The sequence below is a fragment of the Chaetodon auriga genome, chromosome 22 (assembly GCF_051107435.1).
Source record: "Chaetodon auriga isolate fChaAug3 chromosome 22, fChaAug3.hap1, whole genome shotgun sequence".
Classification (NCBI taxonomy): Eukaryota; Metazoa; Chordata; class Actinopteri; order Chaetodontiformes; family Chaetodontidae; genus Chaetodon; species Chaetodon auriga.
The window spans coordinates 11189370-11210000 of NC_135095.1; the positions used below are offsets into that span (position 1 = coordinate 11189370).

General features: G+C 43.7%; 1 protein-coding gene and 3 non-coding genes across 11 annotated transcripts in view; all 4 read right to left on the reverse strand.

Moving 5' to 3' along the window:
• LOC143314759 (ELKS/Rab6-interacting/CAST family member 1-like) overlaps nt 1-20631 on the reverse strand; it is a 112078-nt gene that overhangs the window by 14982 nt on the left and 76465 nt on the right. For 4 of the 8 annotated variants that reach the window (XR_013075826.1, XR_013075825.1, XR_013075824.1 and 1 more), the window contains 4 exons: nt 15136-15283; nt 6783-6890; nt 6374-6451; nt 827-1012 (listed from right to left, as the gene is read on the reverse strand). Coding sequence is in view for 4 of the 8 variants with exons in the window: in XM_076721887.1 (XP_076578002.1) it covers nt 827-1012; nt 6783-6890; nt 15136-15283 (442 nt within the window). In the remaining 4 variants the exon portion in view is untranslated. The remainder of the gene's footprint in view (nt 1-826; nt 1013-6373; nt 6452-6782; nt 6891-15135; nt 15284-20631) is intronic. The other 4 variants (XM_076721887.1, XM_076721885.1, XM_076721884.1 and 1 more) reach the window with 1 other exon arrangement.
• Nucleotides 8763-8835, reverse strand: trnak-cuu (transfer RNA lysine (anticodon CUU)). Its single transcript has one exon. It is a non-coding gene; the product is annotated as a tRNA-Lys (tRNA).
• Nucleotides 9146-9218, reverse strand: trnak-cuu (transfer RNA lysine (anticodon CUU)). The gene has a single exon. It is a non-coding gene; the product is annotated as a tRNA-Lys (tRNA).
• On the reverse strand, nt 9430-9502 carry trnak-cuu (transfer RNA lysine (anticodon CUU)). Its single transcript has one exon. It is a non-coding gene; the product is annotated as a tRNA-Lys (tRNA).

Consider the following 20631-nt stretch of genomic DNA (forward strand, 5'->3'; position numbering starts at 1 on the left):
CGTGTCTTGAGTTACCGTTTTTCAATGTATACCACATGTAGCGGCCGTGCGTCGCCTGATATGTTTTCAATATGGGGTAAAAGGCAGACGGGGAGAGGAAGCCACGGACAGCCACAAAATGTTTTAAATTTAATAATATACTGTTTATATTCAATATCTGCAAACACAACGGGTTACCATGACAACGGAGCTGCGGCGAAGCGGGCAGGTTCGCCAGCCCTTCCTCGACTTTCCCGAAGCATCACCTTTTCTTCCTTCAGCCTCGCTCCCCCCCCTCCCCGCTCTCCTCCCACTCTCAGATGACAACTCTTTCGACAGTTAAATAAATATACTCTTCATCTCCCCTCCTTGCTCCACATATGAACCAACCCTCCTCCTCCTCCTCCTCCTCCCACTGCCAAAAGCTCAAAGCAGAGTTTACTCCCTGTAAAATAAAACGTCTGAAAACAGCATTTGTTCCGCAGCCAGGAGCTTGTCGTCAGGTGACCCGCTGGAGTAAATCTTTTCAGTAATGTCAAAGACAGCGCCAAAAACCTGCCAGGCCGACCAGTGTGTGCCCTACTCACACATCCGCACAGTTCTAGAAACACACACACACACACACACACACACAGTCAGAACAGTCACACAAACTCACAGATGTCATCACGTATGTACAAACAAGCACATAGAAACACACACGGTGGCTGATTTTAGGAATGGACAAATTGGGAGTGACAAAATGTCCTCACTTTTTCACATATTCATAAGACACACACACACACACACACACACACACAGAGCAGTACGTGGGGAGCAACAAATGTCCTCACTTTGCTCGTCTCACCTGTTCCTGCGTCATGCTGTGCAGCTGCGTATGCCAGGAGGCGGAGTCAGAGCGGTGATAGGCAGGGGGTGGGGCGAAGTCCTGCAATATGATTGGGTCTCGCTCCTGACACAGAGAGGTCAGGTGACTGATGTACAGCTTCAGTTTGCTGCGATTCTGATTGAGATCCAGGAGAGGAGAGAGAATCTGAAGGAGAAGGAGGAGGAGGAATGATAAATGACGAGATACGACAACAGAAATCAGCCGAACAACACTGAGCATGATCACTGAAGAAGAGATTCTGCAGGGACATCAGTTGTGCTGCATGCTGAGCTGCACAGAACAGAAACACAGAGGCTAATCAGAGATAGAGGGGTGGTCTGAGAGCAGTGCATGCGGTATGGATGAACTCGGACTGCACATAGAGACATTCAGCTCATTAATTCCAATTAAAACACCTGTTTCTTTATCTTTACGTGTGACTTTAGACACATTGCATTATGTTCGATAAATTTAGGAGAATTTGGATACTAAAATAAAATGTAGACAGTAAATATGTACAGGAAACTATACAGGACTGATCTCAGACACTGCAGCCCCTGTCTCAACACTGAGCAAAGCCTCGCAGCCCGGTCTGCAGCGAGCAGTTTAGCTCATTGTACTAACCGTATGCCACACCAAACAAGCTAACAGGGACTGAAAATGAGAGTTGGGCAAAATGAAATGAAATGGCGTGATGGGAGATGAAAACAGACGTGGAAATGGAGAGATGACAGAGGCTGGGATGTAGCAATTAGTAATAAATTAGTGCTTCGTCTGATTACTCTGGAATTAAATGGTGAGTAATCAGATTTCCCCTCGAGCACATTTCTTCTATATTTCATTTGCTGCTGCTTTAAAATACATTTTAAATTACAGGTATTTAGTTTGCACGATTATTCAGGAGTGAAGCTGCTGCACACACATACGCTACAGCTCTGACTCCCTTCTTTCGTGTGTGAGCGTGGGAATGAGAAGCTAAACAGACACATACACACATTTTGGGGGTACAAGACAAGACCCCCCAAGAGTCACCTACACACAGATAAGACACACACATTCTTCTTGGGGAACAGCAGCATTTAAGTGCAGAGGAAGTATGTTAAGAGGGCTGATAGTGTGTGTGAGTGTGTGTGTTGGTAAAATACATTCAATCCCAGCAGCGTCTGTCCACACTGTGTGCTCCATGCTCATCATCACTCAGCACACGCACACACACACACACACACGCATGCACTCATTCAGCGCAGTAACAGGACGTTTTCCCCGCATCTGTACTTCATCCCAGCTCGTTAACCTGATTCTTTCTTCACCGTTTAAGTACATGAACTCCAAACATCCATGTGATGTCATCTCAGCTTTGGTTTTGATGTATATTCTGCATGCATTTGAGTTAGACAGACTGCAGAGTCACATACGCTGACTCTGTGTAGTGTACTGCCCTGACATGGGCTCAGGAGCACTTAACTGCATGTAAAACGGTTGTTGGTAAACACAGTTTGTTTGCAAATGATTGCATTCTGTTTTTATTATTTTACTGTAGTTACTGCACCACATAAAGTGACTCTGACGCTGTCTCGTTGCTTAATGTACCGATCCCAGACACGCGGATTTAACACAGTTCCAGCCTCAGCTGTCAAAACAGAACAAAAACAAACAGGCAGATTTTAAACCTTGAAAAACTCGACATATATATTTCCAACATTCATTATTCAATAACTTAATTTGCTTGAGCATCCTGGAAAACAAATGAAAGACGTGGGTGTGGGTGGTTTTTGTGGAGGAAAAAAAACAACAAAAAAATCTTGTTGCACGCTCTTCTCCAGCAGCATTGCTGCAACAATGAAAGCTGACAGTAAATCAAAGTAACTGTCACTTCTCATTCTGAGGCCTTACCTTATTTACTGCAAACACAGCACACACACACGCACACACAAGCTAGGAGTCATTTTTTGTTTTTCCACACCATCTCCAATGCTGTGCTCAAGAGGAGCTAAACCACCTTCCAGCTCTCAACAGCTCATTCTTCACACACATATATGCATGCACGCACACACGCTCACACAGGGACGTTATCAGCGTTGTAAATAGTGCCAGTTACGGTATTTTCCAGTGAGGAGCTGCCAATAGGTTACAGTCCATTACGAAATACATGCCTGAACATTTCCCTCCAGAGCAGAGCAGGAGGAGGAAGGAGAGGAAATGATGGAGTAAAAGGCTGCAGGGATCCTACACACTCTGCCTTTCACAGCACCTCCGTTGCTTTATGTTATGATGTGCTGACAGGGGCGACACAACAATGCAGTTATCTCTCAAAGACTGTTGTGTCACATGACAACACGCGAACACGTCTTTCAAAATCTGGCTTTAGAGCTTAAAAAACACTCTGAACACATGTGCAGCAGCTGTTCTCTCACACTTTCTCATCCAGACCGTTCTGTCAGAGAGCTTAAAAAAAAAACCCCAAAAAAACGACTGTCCACACTTTCCAGACCTGCAGCGTAGCTCCGTGGATCACATACAAGACAAATGAGAAACAGACAGAATGGAAGGAATGGTGGCGATATAAGAAAGACATTTAGAGAGAAATAACAACACCAGTGCTTTCTTTTCCTTTCTGAGGCATATTTAATGACTAACAGAAACAAGTGTCTAAAAATATTCCTGAATTTACCCCAGTAATAACAATGTGAAATATGAACAAAACACTGACCTCTGGAAGTCTTCGCAGCACTTAAAGTCTTTGAATTTACTGATTTTATTAAGGTGTACAGTGCGACTGTGCCAACGTGTTTTTATTGTATTACACAACCTGCAGTACTCAACATATGCAGTGCGTGCATTTAATGAGTCCACAGTGTTTTCCAGTGTCTTACTGTACTATGAAACAATCCCAGAGGAGACATAATTTTATACAGCGCCGTGTCTGTGTGTCGGAGTGTGTGTGTGTGTGTGTGTGTTTGTGCCTCTTTATTAGCCTCCCATGTCTGCCTACCAGACTCTAACTGGACTATGAAACAACTCCAAAGAGAGACATTCAGCTCGGCTCACTCACTGGCCGAATTTTTAAAAACCTTCTGTGGTCACATTATACAATTAAATGTGGATCTTTGTTTCTTTGCGGTGAGACGCACATGCACACACACATACACACACACACACACACACACACACATGCACAAATACATCTATTTAGATTTATATAGAGGCAGCTTTTCAATGCAGAATCATGGCTGCTGATGTGACACGACTAATAAAAACTTCATTAGTCAATAGTCTCAAATAAAAGCCCCCCTTTATTACCACTGCTGCGGAGCCCTTAAGCAAGGCAGTTCATTTCCAGCTGCTACACTACACTGACTGTAGCTGTATGGGCCTGAATTCTTCTTAGCCAAAACTCCACACACCCAGAATTTCTTTGTTTTCAAACTCGTGTCTTCAGCCCCGACAAATATGCGATCGCTTATTAGCAAAATTATCAGTTCCCCTTTAAGGCCTTTCATTGGTCGAACTGTTGTTGGGTGAGGAACCTGGATGCAGTTTAACCAACATGTCAAGCATTTATTCTTTTTGGCCATGTGTCCACAAGCAGGCTTTTCCCCCTCAAAAGCACCTTGTTGCACTAAAATATTAAGCACACGAGAGAGAATGTTCCTCCAGTCCTCTAATTGTATTCTGTCAGGTAAGTTATGAATAACTAACTTGACTAATATTAAAAAGATCAATAATTTAACCAGCATCAGCGTGTCAAGTAAAAATTTAATGTTACCTTCAGTGTAGCTACCATCAGTGGACTTTCATCAACAGATCGGATCAACTGTGTGAGCTCCTGTTTAGCTCTGAGAAAAACAGGTCGTTATTCATTTTAAAATACTCCCCGACCAAAACACGGAACTCTTTTAGAGAAATAAACATTTACACCTCTTCTCTGTCTTTTCTCACTGATGCATCTAATACCACCAAAGTCCATTAAAAATTCAAAACGCCATAAAAACGTCCTCAACAATGCTCGGTGTGTGTTCAGAGTGCTCTCCTGTGTTTCTCTGCCACAGCTGTTTCTGAAGCATTTCATTCTCCTGCCGTAGTGCGGAATTCCCTTATTGAAAGAGACACAATCGCTCACTGTTCTGATGCAATGCGCTATGGCGAATTACCCGCCTTACACACCGAGGAGAAGTGTGTCTTTACTGTACGTGTGTGCGCGACTACTCAGGAAGACGGAAAGAGAAAGAGACTGTCAGCTGTGTGCCTGCTGGCCGGCCTGCCTCTCTCAGCAGGGAGGTGCTACCGCTAATTAATAACTAGGGTCAAACTTAGATCCGTTCGTGAACCTTTGGGCTTTGAGCGTCCCAATGGGAAATCCCACTTGAGGAACTGAGCTGCGCTAAAAGCAGCATGTGCTACTCATATGTGGTGCTGCCTCCACTGTCTTGTCAGCGAACCAAACCAATACTTCTAATTTTAACAATGTGAGGCCAAACTTAACTTTCAGCACTACATCGTTTCAAAGCTTGAAGCCACTTCCACAAATTTATAACATCCCAAACAAACCCACTGATGTTTACATGTTGTATTACTCAGAAAAACATGTAGATGCATTAGGAAAGCAAGAAAATCTAAGTATTTTATTACACTACATTTACATACTAGTATACATTAAATGTGTTAAAATGGATTTGTCTTTGTGTTAAAAAGGAGTTTTTTGGTCTCGCTTGACTTAAAGGTTGTCATGCATGTGTGATTAATGACCTTTGGTCCCTACAAATAAGAGAAACCCCCATTGTCTAATTAAGAAACAGTGCAGGGGAAGGGTCAAAAGAAGCTTCCTTTAATCATTAATCAACTTTTTACTTTGCATTTTGACAGGACAGCAGCTTTCTTAAGTCATCCATTACACCTCATACATATTTTTATATTATCGTGTCATGAAAGACGATAAAAAATGAAGGCTGACACATGAAGCATCCAATAAGAAAGAGAAACTGACGCACTGATCGACGGGAGGATCAGTCAAAAAGATCTAAAGATGATAGAAAATAGGTTAGGATTGAAAGATGAAGACAAAATGTGTCAAGAGAAATCATCAAAGACATTAAGGAAGGTGAGAAGTAATGATAGATAAGAACACACGCATACAAAATGAAGGAGGATGAAAATAAAGAAAATGAAGACAGTGGAAGAAATGATCATCAGAAGAAGAAAATGAATTGAAATCCCAGGATGAGATGAGATACTGAAGCACATAATTCAAGAGCTGATTCCAAAGTATTCGTGTTGAAGTAATGAACGGACTTCATCGTGGTCCCTCACTGACCCGAAGCCAGATTACTCAGAGAGGGGCAAAATGTTATGGTTATTGAAAGGGTGGATGAAATGAGTAAAACAAAAATAAAACAACCAACGAAGAAAGATGACAGAGTCACAATCACCAGATCACAAACCAACAGGAACAAAAGAAAGAAAGAAAGATGGACGACGAACGAGGAGCACATCCAAACACGATCGGATCCAGATAAAGAAGACGCTCACCCTTCTGTACAAAATGGCGCATCGAGAGAGAGAAAGAAGGCATGTGATTCGCTAGGCCCAAATGCCCTCCTCGTCGTCCTATTGGTTAGTTCAGTCCGACCGCAGCGTGAGTTTGGAGAAAGCAGGAAGTTAGTTTGCCAAAGCAGAAAATTGTAGACAAACATCGTAAGCGCAGAAATGTTGGACTTTTGAAAAAATGTGAGCTTGAAATGTTTGAAACAAATCTAAATAACTAGAGAAATAAGTAAATGCACCCAAATAATGTAGAATTTCACTGTTAAGGAAAATTACAGAAGGAAGACGTTTTCAAAACGTTTTTTAAGAGCATGCTGCCATCCATATAAGAGTCATATTTTAGTCCTCTGTGGAGTGTGGGTGCTGGGACCCAGACGACTGTCGAAGGTCTTACCTGGTCTGGGGAGGGTTTGTGATTGTTGGGCTGCTCTGAGTTTGGAGACGACACCTTCAGGTGGTCGTCCTCATAGTTGTCCGCCATCAGCTTCATTCTGTTTTGAGTCTACAGAGAGAGGAAGACACAGTCACAAACAGTTAGATCTCTTTGATATCTCACACCAAAGGCGGAGAAAAATGATTCTGCATGCGATTCAGCAACAGCAAATAACATTCATGTTAGTGAAAACGCCACAAAGCAGCGTGTGTGTGTGTGTGTGTGTGTGTGTGTGTGTGTGATAAGAGGAAAAGCCGAGCCTTGAATTCCTCCGGGAGTTAATTTGCAGGGAGGAAGAAAAGAGGAGAGTGTTGGATGACTGCCATGAGCTTTGCCTTCGCTAGCACACACTTTGTGCATGAGTGTGTGCGAGTGTGTGTGTGTGTGTGTGTGTGTGTGTGTGTGTGTGTGTGTGAGAGAGAGAGAGAGAGAGAGAGACAGAGAGAAAAAGTCATAGAGACAGAGAAGGTCAAGAGTGGACAGCAATGGAAATGGAAAGAGATGATTCCCAACTATACACATGTGTCTGAGTTTTAAATGAGATTGGTTGTGCATGCATGTACACGTAGATGTACACACACACACACACACACACACACCCTGACGTACCACCTGTTGTGTGCAGGAAACTTGCTAACTTGCCACTTGGGGACAGATCCATAAAGATGAAGACAAATACTAGACTGCACACACACAAAGATCTGTAAATCGCTCCATGTGCAATACACACAAGGCACACACACACACACACTTACAGGAACACTTTGATGACAAACACACATCTGACTTTTGTCCGTTTGTCTTTTCCGTTTCCTCTTCCTTTCTTTGCTCCGTCATTCTCATCTCTTTGCTCTGCTCCCTACTGTCCTTTAACTTAACTTCTTTCCTTTCCTGTCCTCTCGCCTCCTCCCTTGCTGCTCCATCTGTTTCACATGTTATAGTTACACTTCAAGCTTTACAGTAGGCCTGGAAATGAGCGAGGGAGTGAGAGGGAGAACGCGAGGGAGGGAGTCAGTCTAAATCTGTCAGTCTTGTACAATCTAAATCCCCTTAGCCTCTCACTGAGCCCCGCAAGGAACAGGGGCTTAAGCAGGCCAGACTGAGGTTTTGTGTGTGTGTGTGTGTGTGTGTGTGTGTGTGTGTGTGTGTTTGACAGAAACCGAAAGAAATATGTGAATGCCAACTTTCATATGTGTTTGTTTGAAAGCTAAATGAAAGACTGCGTTTGTGTCAGTGTGTGTGTGTGTGTGTGTGTGTGTGTGTGAGAGCAGGAGATAGTGGTGCTGAACTCAGTACGTATGTGGGACCATATAAATGTGTGCGTGTTTGTGTGTCTGTGTGTGTACATAAGTCAAGTTGAAGAGAGCCTCCCCTGGCGTGCACACACACATTATTCATTTCCTCATCTTCGAGAGACAGCTTTAAAGTAAACACACATATATTTAAAACAAACATGGAAAGCAAACAGTTTATCTTGAAACCACACAAGTACAGAACCTGGAGTCCCCACTGCACCTGTGGTCACACTGACAGCTGTGGAGTGATGTTTATTTGCCTCTGTCTGTCTCATCCTCTCCACTCAACAACATCCTTAAGCATGTAAACTGCCACCATTTCTATTATTTATGGACTTTCTATTCCACAGCTTATGTTTTCAACTGAGAACAATGTTTCTAGCACAAATACAATAAGAACATGAGGAAATGTTTAAAGACTGAGAACACTGAGAATGGTGGAGGGCTGCACTTCTGGGTCAAAACCAGCAGCATTAATTTGTAGATCAAAATGATTAGATCAGATCATATGGGGCTAGAACAGCAACATAGAAGTCCTGGGTTCAGGTGGCATTGACATATTTCAGATGTGTGTCTGTCCATTACAGGTCGAACAAATCCAAGAGAAAGTGAGTTGATGAGTTGACAGAGAAGATCAAAATACCTGCGCCCAACGTGGGGCTCGAACCCACGACCCTGAGATTAAGAGTCTCATGCTCTACCGACTGAGCTAGCCGGGCTGGACACTGCTATGCAATGGGTCCGATTTCGCAACTGCATTGACTGTTATGGACTGGGATCACTGAGAGTGGTGGAGGGCTTCACTTCCAGGTTGACTCTCAGCAAAACCAAGACCACAAATCTATAGATCAAGATGATTAGATTAGATTATATGGGGTGAACAGCAACCAACAACAACACAGATGTCCTGGCTTCAGGCGGCACTGACAAAGTCAACGTATTTCAGTCTATCTGTGTCCATCCATCATGAGTCCAAAACACCAAAGGCAAAGTGATTTCATGAGTTGACAGAGAAGATCAAAATTCCTACGCCCAACGTGGGGCTCGAACCCACGACCCTGAGATTAAGAGTCTCATGCTCTACCGACTGAGCTAGCCGGGCTGTACTCTGCTACATAATGGGTCCAATTTCGCAACTGCATTGACTGTTATGGACTGAGAACACTGAGAATGGTGGTGGGTTGCACTTCTAGGTTGACTCTACTTGAGCCCAAGAACATTAATTTCTCGATCAAGATGATGAGATTAGATTATATGGAACACATCCAAGGGGAAGTGATTTCATGAGTGGACAGAGAAGATCAAAACTCCTGCGCCCAACGTGGGGCTCGAACCCACGACCCTGAGATTAAGAGTCTCATGCTCTACCGACTGAGCTAGCCGGGCTGAAGGCAGCAACAAAATGGGTCCGATTTTGCAACTGCATTGACTGTCATGGACACTGAGAACTGTGCAGTGCTGCACTTCTGGGTTGACGCTCCTCAAACCCAAGACCACGAATTCACTTTTAGTGATGGAAGCATGAAAACATAATAAATGAAGAATGACTGAACAAATTAATCGGCTCCTCTTAATATCAGAAAAAGAAAGACTTGGGGATGGGGAAAGAAAGAAAGAACAACCAAAGGAGGAGTGAGATGAGGAGTGACGCTGAAGAGGATAAGCTGTGTGCTTGATCTCTGATGTCTCCAACATGGCTTTTCTACATATAATCTCCCTGCTACCCTTCTGCAAACGCGCTGTATCTGCCATTGTCCCCTTCTTTCTTTCTCCTCATCTCAGAGCTTTCTGAATCTAAATAATCCCCCAAAATTCCTCCCTTTTCCTTCTTCCTGTCTTTATCTTTCAGGCCTCTAACACACAGTACTTTCAATGATTAAGTCTCTCTGTTCTGTAACAAAACGTTCCTAACAATATGCTCCTTAGTCCCTCTTTCTGTCATAATCTGAACTTTTGTTTTTACAGTGATCCTAAGTCTCTTTCTCTCCACAGACACAGGATTTTATGTTTTTCCTGTCTTGCTTTCTCTCCCTCTTGACTTTTGAGCTCCTTAACATGCCCCTGTATCCGTGACTAATTCTCTCTCCCACTCTCTTCCTCCCTCCTCTCTGCAACATGTCCTTGTTTCCATGTCTTTTCCTTTCTCCTATTCTCGTTGTTCTGTCTTTTTCCACTGGTTTCTTTTGTCTTTGTAGTTTTCATGTTAGTTTTTTTGTCTCAACAATCTTCTTGATGCCTGAATCATGCATGCCACGAGGACTCAGAGCCAGAACTGAAGCCAACAGAAGAAATGTCTTTTTTCCAATCATATTCAGACTAAATTCAACAGGATACACCAGCTTTAAGAATGACGTAGAACTTGCTCGCAGGGGCAAAATTTGTGCCACTGCACCAAGAGCAAGCTAAGCCACCTAAGTTAGCTTAACATAGAGCTAACTTAGCTGTTATCATCCAATTGAACCTAACCTCCTGTGTCAGAGTATAAACAGCAGACAGTTATCTGACAGCCGAGGGTACACATACGTGTTTTGACCACTTTTTCGAACTTTCGTGAACAAGCTAACAAGCTCACTAACAGACAGTTAAGAAGCATTTAGCAAGCTTGTTAGCTCCCGAATGAAACTCATTGTTGAATGAAATGACAAACTCCGACAAAATGTCAGAGAGGGTGTAAATGACACAGTAGAGAGACAACAGAAAGCAGCTCTGGGATCTGTTTCGACTGTCAGGTCCTGGTTGCTAGGCACGTTAGCAGTTAGCTCGCTAGCTAGAGTAGTTCACCTAGCTTTTGGAACAAAATATCTCTCTCCTTTCTGTCTTTCTCTATTCTCTTCCTCTATTAATATTTAATCCTGTTGACCCCCAAACACTGACCTCAAATCTATGAATTGGAGAAGACAAAATGGAGGAGGTGGAGGGGAAACAATAGGAGAAACAGCAGAAGAGGTGAGCGAAGAGCAAAGTGGCGTAAGGAGAGAGCAGGGTGAGAAAAGGTGAATGAGGTAAGAGGAGAACAAACTGAAGGAAAGGAAGAAATTAACGCCTCCTCCTCCCCGGTCTCCTCTCTCATTTTCCTCGCTGGCCTTTCTTTACATCTTCCCCTTTTCTCTAATTGTCAGGAATGCTGACCTCAGCTCACTTGTTTCTGTGCCAGCTCTCTCTTTCTCACTTAATTTAATCATCACACCATTATTTCACTCCTCCTCCTCCTCCCTCATTGTTCCCTTCCTCCTCTTCTCCCCTCCATCTATCCTTCCTGTGGCTCTCGGCTGTAACCTGCTGACAACGGACAGAATGAGGAACAAATGAACACCGAGTGAAGTTTGGGGGGGTGGGGGGGGGACTGCTGAGTCATGCTCAGAAGGAAATAATTTCATCGCGATAAGGCTCTGGGGAATATTAGATTAGATTATTGTTTCGTCTTTCCCTCCAGTGGTGAAAGAAGAACCTTTGTTGATATCTATGCAATTATCAATAATGAAAAGTTGCTGAGTCATGGTTGGACGAGGAGTATTTAATCGTGGTAAAGAATTAGATTAGCTCGCTCCCCCCGTTTCTCCATCAAGAAGGGAAAGTTGTTGATAAGTGGAAAATTACAAATGACAATGAAAAGTGTCTGAGTTCAGCACTGAGGGGAGTTATTTCATAATGATTACGTCTCTACGGGGTAATAAATTAGATTAGACATTTTTTCACTTTTGACAGTAAAAGGAGAGGCCATGACAGACACAAACAAATAATAACAAACAGCTAAGTGAGTAAAGAGGGAGACAAATGAATAAAGTCCCCATGACTCCGAAAAAGAAACACTGAAAACTGCGGTATTGAAGTTTTCAGACTTTCATGCACATCACATCGTCTGTAACTAACCGGCTCACTGACGAACTGATAATTAATTGAGACTTCTGTCCTGAATACCAGAAATATCCCTTTTCAACTGCAGTTACTTCTAAATTAAAGCCATCACACACTCATCCGTTCACAGGACTCAAAGCTTCAGAGGTCTAAAGTGGCTGAGGGTGTTATTTTCACTACAGTGTCTGGTTATGTTTTAGCATGGAGGTTTAAATTTTTTAAATGTCCCCTGTCCATTTTCTGAGGCTTTCTTTTTTGTGTGTGTTTCTGCAATATCATTTAAGACTGTTGTGGGCGAGGTAAAAAATAACACTTAACCAGCAACTTGGAAAATACCAAATCATCATCTTACAGAGGGATCCAAAGCCATCACGAGAGCCAAAGTCTTAAAAAAGTCCACATTAGAGGCGAGATTTAGCCACACAGGTGTGGAACAACGGCCAAGGCCACGGCCACACATACACCAGCACTAAACCTGTTAACCAAATGTGTCTGTTGCTGGGGCAGATGGTGGTATATCACTCACCTTCCCCCCTCCTCTTTCTCTGGTTCCATTTCATAAAATATTACTATCACCCCCTCTTCCCTTCGCTTTCACACACTCTTCTCTCTCTTGCTCTCACGGTTTTATTCTCTGTCTGCTGAAGAAACTAAAAACGAGAATAAAAGTGAAGAGGAAGGAGACTGTGAGAAAGACGGGAGGAGAGGGAGAGTGACGAGAGCTGAGGTCACCTTGATCTACAGCCTCCTGCCTGCACTGCAGCTGGGGGTCAGGGGGTAAAACGCAGGAAACACTTTCAGGGACACACACACACACACACACACATTCAGGTGTGTTTTTATGTGTGTTTTATGTGCATTTCTCTCTCTTGAATCCATCCATTTATCAGCCTCTCCTGACTGACTGTTAGCCATTTGATTAGCGCACAGTGCACAGCATATGCTACTTTAACAAATTACTGCATTGATACTCTAAAAACGTCTGATACTAAGTTTTAAGTGAGCAGCTTCTATTTTGCAGATTTTTGCTTGAAAATGCAAAAAACATTTGGTGTACAAAAAATGATAATTGCACGACAAACAGCCCCGCTGTACTTGCGCTCTGTTAATCTAAATGGAGCCTTCTGTTCTCTTTCATACTTGTAATGAATTACATATTTGTCCCTGTAGGAAAGGTGATTCTATTTTCCCCGAGAACTGAATTTTAATGACTCGGGCTGATTATACACTTTGATCTGATCCCTCTGAATGTACCCTGCTCTGGGCTTTTGCACCATAAGGTTTCGCTGGTGTTTTGAAACCAAATCCAGAACGCATGTGTGCATATGTGCTCTCACAAAGTGCCCATCCAGTCTAAAAATACTGACTCTGATCGACAAAGCGATCGCGAAGCTCTAAAAAAAACTACTTTCTGTTTACACCTAACATATTAGACCTTACACAACCTGAATGTACTTCATCACTGATTTACACTCGCTTCTAATTTCAAACTCCGTCCATCTGTCAGGCAGGTTATCAACGGCAATGTGTGTGCATAGGCCGCTGCGAAGGAGCTAAAAATACCACGCCAGCCTCAACTCACTGGACGGTTACACTGCAAACACACAAAAACACACACACAGACACAGACGGGAATATTGAGGAAGTCTCGGCTGCGATCCATCACTGAGGGATTGAAAATTATGACACCACAGAAAGAAAAAGAGAGAGAGACACCGAGGGGGGAGTAAAACCGCTCACACCCTTGCACGCACGCACACACACACACATAGCAGCAGCAGACAGTGGAGTCTCTGTGTTGTCAGTAACCACCTTCGAGACCCTGAGGTGTCATAAATGACTTCAAATAGGACGGAGAGAGACGGAGGGATGAGGGAGGAAGAGAGAGGAGAGTGATGCGTGTTATAATGACTTCATTTGACACAGCCACTCTCTAACACCCCCTGCTTTTTCTCTTAAACACCACTTCCAGCTATTTCTGACACTCACATGCACATGATCTTTCCTAAGCATGCAACATCTATCTCACTCAATCCTTCTGAGCTCGTTCTATCCATTAAGTGGATTTTTGGCAATAGCCAATAACTGGAAATCTTTTGCTAAAAGGGAATTGTTACGTCTTATCTATCTGAGCTGGTTTGAGGATGACAGCTCCACCATTAGCAGCTGAACGGCAGTTTGTGAATCAGGGGAAATACAAGTTAATGCAAAGCCCTTCAATCCGTTGCTCGATCGTGATGTTTGTGCGTGACTGTTCGTCTCATGGAAGCAGAAATAAAGAAACTGAAGGCATGTGATAACTGGTGCACATGTGATGTGTGTAGGGCCCTTTTCTAATAGTTCATTACAAAGACCTCCGTGATCTCAGGCTAAGCACCACAGCTCTGACCTTCTTATTATGTATTAAATGATCTATAATGGAGATCCAGGAGAACCATCTGTTGTTGCAGAGATGAAGAAGAGGAACTGATATGGACAGAAGATGAGAAGAAACAAGACGGCGAAGAAGAAATCCACCAAACTCCCAGTAGGCTCATCCACTAAGGGGTTGGTTAATTCACTAGACCCACGAGAACCTTTACTGTGTGTGAGTGTGTCTCTGAGTGTGTGAATAGACCTCTGTGTGGAACCACAGAGGCATTTGGTCATGTTTATATCCTTGTTTTTGGCCTGGGTGACTGTGTACATATCGGTATGTGCATGTGTGTGTGTGTGTGTGTACATAGTTGTGTGCTTGAACTCTGTGTGAAGGTGCATCCATACCAGTGGAATGACGTGTCAGGCTCTGTGTGTTAGTGTGTGTATCTGCGGACAGAAAATGTAAATAAATAGAAATTCATATGAAAGTGTTGTCACCGGTGATTTACAGAACATTTGAACCATGTGTGTGTTTGTGTGTGTGTGTGTGTGTGTGTGTGCGTGTGTGGTGAGTGTGGGAGGAGTAGGTTAATCCTAAATTTACCCTTGGTGGTCGGAGGACTGTGGTCACATCTGGGCTCAGTTTCTCTCTGCCTCTCTTGTTTTCCTCGCTCCTCTCATCACTGCCACCTCACCTGTGCTCCCTTTCTTCTCCTTTCCACCCTTTTTACTTTCATTTAAATAACTTTCCCGGTGTCCACTTGGACACCAGACTATGTGTCTTGGTGTGTGCGCAGTGATCTTACCTGCTGCTTGAGCTGATGAACCAGACTGTCCTTCTCCCTCTTCAGAGCTGCCACCTCTTCCTGGGTTTTCTTCTTCTTGGACGAGGACAGCTCCAGCAGGGCGATGTTGGCATCTTTCTCACTTATGGCTGCCAGCAGCGCCTCTTGCCTGTACAGAAAACAGGCATATATTTTGTTAGCAATACTAGGAATAACCTTATTTGATTTAATTAAAGCCAGACTTGCTGCTAACTGCTTGAATTTCTGGACTTTTAAGACACAGATGGAACGTAAAAGACACTGGTGAATGCAGCTTTTTCTTGCTCAGTCAACACTATTAAAAGCTATTTTTCATTTCCATGTAGAAGTATTGAGCCATACCGACTGTTTTGAGATAGCGGAGAGCTCTGGAGGTGAACATAATTATGCTTGTGGTGCTCATAGCGCTGAAAAATTACATTTAACATATTCTCTGCGGATCATCACGAGGAACAAGGACACAAGATGTTCCTGTTAAATATTCTGAAATATCATTTTACAACTTTATGAGCGCCACAGAAAAAATTCCAGTCACCTCCCTTGTAATCTGGGTGGAGACAGAAATCCCCGGGATGGATATCTCGAAATCTGGACAAAGAAAACCAAAACGATCCGCATGGCTACGTACTAATTTGGGTGTGCTTTAATGTTATGGTGAAACCATGGCATGTCAACAAGTGGAGGGAAGTCCTCTTAATTGGAGCACCGCTGATTTAGGAGGATAAAATTGGCGTATTTTTGCAAAAATCCGGGCCTTCCTGGTGGTCAAGTATGACGCATACCATGCAATCAAAATGTTTCCAGTTTGTTCATGGTGGGGACCTTTGTGGCATGTGTTGCTCTCTTTCTCCCTTATTTCTCTCCATACCGTCGTCAATCCAATGAAAGCAAAAGCACATGGACACTTCAGCAGAGCGTGTATTGGAAAAGTGGTGGCTTGACGCTGGTTTCCAACAAAGTACTGATGGTGCGGTGTGTTTCAGTCCACAAATTAGCCTCCCTTTAACTTTATTTAACTACATGAATACACACACTCTCTGTTTGCATACAGGTACGACTCTCTAGTCTCTGTCTTTCCAGCCCTCTTGTCTCCGTCTCTTCCTTCCCCGGCCTGGACGGTTCGTCGGGCTGACAGATAGATAGCATTCCATGTGGTCGGGAAGCAACAAGCCGCATCCCATCCATCCCATCAGCCACAGATCTGGCCGAGCCTCGTCTGAGGACACCCAAGCCTCCGAATTCTCGGAATTCTGGCCGTTTCCAGGGAGAATCTAAATCAACGTTTTTTTTTTTTCCACAATCCCACAGGGCTCAACGATTGGCCACACACAATCACACACTCACACAAACACACACGCAGTTTCAAATTTGCATTTGGAAGAACAACTGTGTTCCCTCTTCGACCGTCTCTCCCAATCTCGCTTCTGACTTACAAACGTATTTTTTTGTAAGAGGACACACACACACACACACACACACATACAGATGCGGCGGTGAAGCGAGGAATGCAGTGATGAGAGTGTCTAAATGAAGACAGATTACATGTTTGGACTGTGCGAAGACCCACAGATTCTTTGGTCAACCTCACTGACCACACTGTCAGTGTACAAGTGTCCCATCATGCATCTGGACTGCAGCAATCCCGTCAGGAACAAGGGTTGAGGGAGTTGAAGCCTGCACATGGAGATCGATTCCCCGGGCAAGTCTGGTCGCTGTCAGTCTGCTGGTGTATTAATTTATACATCACACATATTTAATTTACGTCTGTTTCAACACACCCCTGGTCATTTTTGTGGAATCCAAAATGCTCCTTCTCTTCATCAGTGTGTTGACCATCTCAATCCCTTCCTTTACGCCATCAGATCATTCCTTTCAGTCCCGATTGTGAGACACCGGGACACTGTCGCAGTCGTTTTCATATAAACAGCGGTCCACGCACGTATTGAATCACACACACACATGCAGAGAAAGGCTAATGGAACATTAGTCTTGTTAAAGCTAACAGTGCGTCCAGTTTTATACCATATCTGAGAGTTACCTGCCAGCACATGGCACTTATAAACCTCGGTGATAAAATGATATTTATTCCAGATGCACTCGTCTCATTCTGGGCCTCTCAATGGTTCCCCCTTCATCGCAACGCACACACGCACACACACACACTTAAAACACTCTCTGCTTGGCCTTCTCAGCTTGCAGAGCTAAACATGTGCTTATGACAAGTGCTGGTTGTGGCTACTGCTGTTGCTATGTGATCATTAAAATCCGTTTCAAGTGCGGCTCTCTTTCGCCAAATCTTTAGATAATTCCACTGTCAGAGGGCACTTAAAAAACACAGCGCGCTCTCAGCTCAGCTGGCAATGTATCCTTACTGTTGAAAGTAACAAAGGCAATGCAGCCAACACGGTGAGGAAAAAAGGTTCCCAGTGGATACGCAGCCTCAGATCTGTAACTTTCCTTTCAAGTCTTTCCTTTCTGGAACAATATGGAGAGCGCAGTAGGATAAAGGAAGGTCTACTAACAGCGAGCGAAGAATAACGCTTGTTAAAGAAGTCTAACATACTCATATTTCCCCTATTTTAGCAACATCTTTTGTCTTATATGCTGCAGCGGTGCAACATATTTGTCTCAGGATTTTCTGTTGCTAAAGTTTGTTCAGGCGTCACTCTGCTCTTTGACTGTTCAGCCGCGGCATCTGACGTTAGCGTGCATCACCTAAACGCAGCCTCCTCATTTATAAGACCACTGTCTTGGCGCAGATGGGGTCTAAAAGTGTGAGCTCTGAAAATTGTTGAACCTGGCCCAACTTTTTTTTTTTCACGGACATCGTCGCCCAGCAGTGCAGTGCGGAGTCACGAATGTACAAGGCCACATTCCTGGTAGATTACATTAAAGTGAACAGGGGAAGTCTGCTGTTTACATCACAGTAAGTGAGCCAGACAATAAAATTATTATAATAAGTTTCTTGTTGATGCATTTCCTGCTTTATCATATTGTTAACTTCTGCACAATGTTTCAGGATCTGCCCACTGTCTAGTTGTTCAATTCCAACACCATTAAATTGTTTTTCCTACAATGTCTGTGCACGATATGCTTAAGGTTGAGTGAGGGTGGCCGTGGCTCAGAGGACGCACAATGTGAAATCGAAGTAAGATGAAATATCTTAAATCAGGGCGATACGTGATTGTTTTTTGTTTGACAAGATAAATCTTCATACAAGGCAGATTTTAAGGGGCTATTTCACTTAATACATTAGTTATCTTAATAAGATATTTGAACCTGTTTCTGAGATTTTATTACTGGTTCTGAGTAACTTAATGCTTGAAAGTACAATTTGTTTGTTTTGTACTTGTTTTTAGTCTGGCTGCACTTCCTCTAAGATAACTGTGGGTTAGATATTTTTACTCTCAGTAAGTGAAATTTTCCTGTTCTGTCAGCATTTAATCTTACTCATTTTAAGTAATATTTCCTCCAATTTATTCCTTTTTTTTCCCTTTGTGTGTGAGAGTTTCTGCAGCGTAGAGCAGCTGCCCACTCATCGGCTGGTTGGCGGGTTGATCCCTGGCTGAATGTATACGTCTACATGTCGAAGTGTCCTCGGGCAAAATACTGAACCCCAAATTGCTCCTGCTAGCTGTGCCACTGGTGTGTGAGTGTGTGCGTGTGAATCGTTATAAGTTTCCGTTTACATTAATATTCTCTCCCCACTTCCTTTCACGCTCTCTCTCACCTATTCACTGCCAGCATCTCTCGCCCGCCCGGCATTTCTCATCTCTCCCTCTTCACCCGCTCTATCGTCCCACCTCTTGTCTCACCCTCCGTCGGTAAAGAAGACGGGAGGCATTCTTTCCGTCGTTCGGCGGTCGTGTGCCATGATGTCATCGCCGTGGCGACAAGGCAGACAGTAAGCAGATACACACAAACGCACCAGGCACCTGACCCCAACCCCAACACACACACACCCATGTGGGGGCTCTCTCCTTCCTCAAACCACTTAAGGCCCCTCACTTTATCAGAAACACTAATGCCTGGTCTTAGATCACTCACATATTTCTACACACACACACACACACACACACACACACTAAAGCAGCTTCCTGTGTGTGCTGCGTTATCTCTTTCATGCTGTCAGCCTCTACTGCAATCTACAGTGTGTGCGTGTGTGTGTGTGTGTGGGTGTGTGTCCAAGTGACAGTGGTACTTCTGTGTTTCAGGCTGCATGTCTTTCTGTAGGTGTGTGTGTGCTCATAAGGATGTACTCACGTGTATTTCCATGTGTGTGAATGTTCACAAGTGTGTATTCAAGGCTTCATCCTGTGCATACATGTGTGTAAGAGTTAAGTGTGCGTGTCGGTGTGTGTGTGTGTGTGTGTGAAGCAGATTCAGTGCAGTGTGACATTGGCCAGTCTCTGTCTAAGACAAACACAGAGCTATTTTAGAAATAATCCCCTCGCTCTGCTCTCTGTTTCCGAGTGAACAAAGCAGCTCTCCATTGTTTTCTGTGACACTGTCTGCTCTGGTTACACAGGAGGCTGCTCGCAGGACGCCAGAGTTTACTCTTTAACCCCTGCAGGACGTGGTGCGTGTCAAGCTCGACCTCTATTCTGGGAAGGGTGGTTTCCCAATGCCGAACCATATTCTAGACTTGTTAAGACCTTTAAACGCTTCCTACACTTTGAGGAAGGAACTTTCCTAAAGTTCTCCACCCTCACAGATCAGGAAACTGAGCGAGACGAGCAGAATCAGGAGATTCACACGCCTGCTGAGGGGGAAAAATGTGATAATCATATTTACTGTAATCATAAGCGTTTTGGTTTATACTTCATTTCATTTATATATATTGACGTTAAACAACAAAAAAAGGTGTGAGATGCCTGATTGCAAGAAAGAACCTGCAAATCAGCGACAAGACAGCACAAAAGGGCCACTGTGATGTTACAGACAGGGTGGTTAAATCTGTGGAATCGAGCAGCTGAAACACAGTATAACAGCCTCGTTGCACATTTAATATCAAATTTATTTCAGAGATAGGGATGTGGTCATCTGGATAAAAGCTGAGGTCAGATGAGCCTCAGCTGGGACGCCTGGGGGAAGGTAAGAGACATTTAAAAACATGCAGAACACCTGATGAGCCTGCGAGTACAAGGCCGAGGACGTGTCAACGAGAAGCTCGGGACGGTTGACAGCTGAACTGAAGTTAAAGTGCCACAGATTGTCTGCAAATTCACATTTGAACTTGACTGAATTGTATGATTGCAGCAAGCAGGCAATAAAACTCGTAATCGTGAATCCTGCCCACAGTTTTCGCTGTTCTGTATGTTGTACAGAAAAAGAGAAAGAGAGAGAGAGATTGTCTGGAATATTCCGAATTGCCAAATTGTAGTAAAAGGTGTGATTTTAAAGAGAGGAGAGATGAGAGGAGCGAGATACAGGAGGGCACAGCTGGCTCTCAGTGGTAGCTAATGCTGCCTGGAGGCG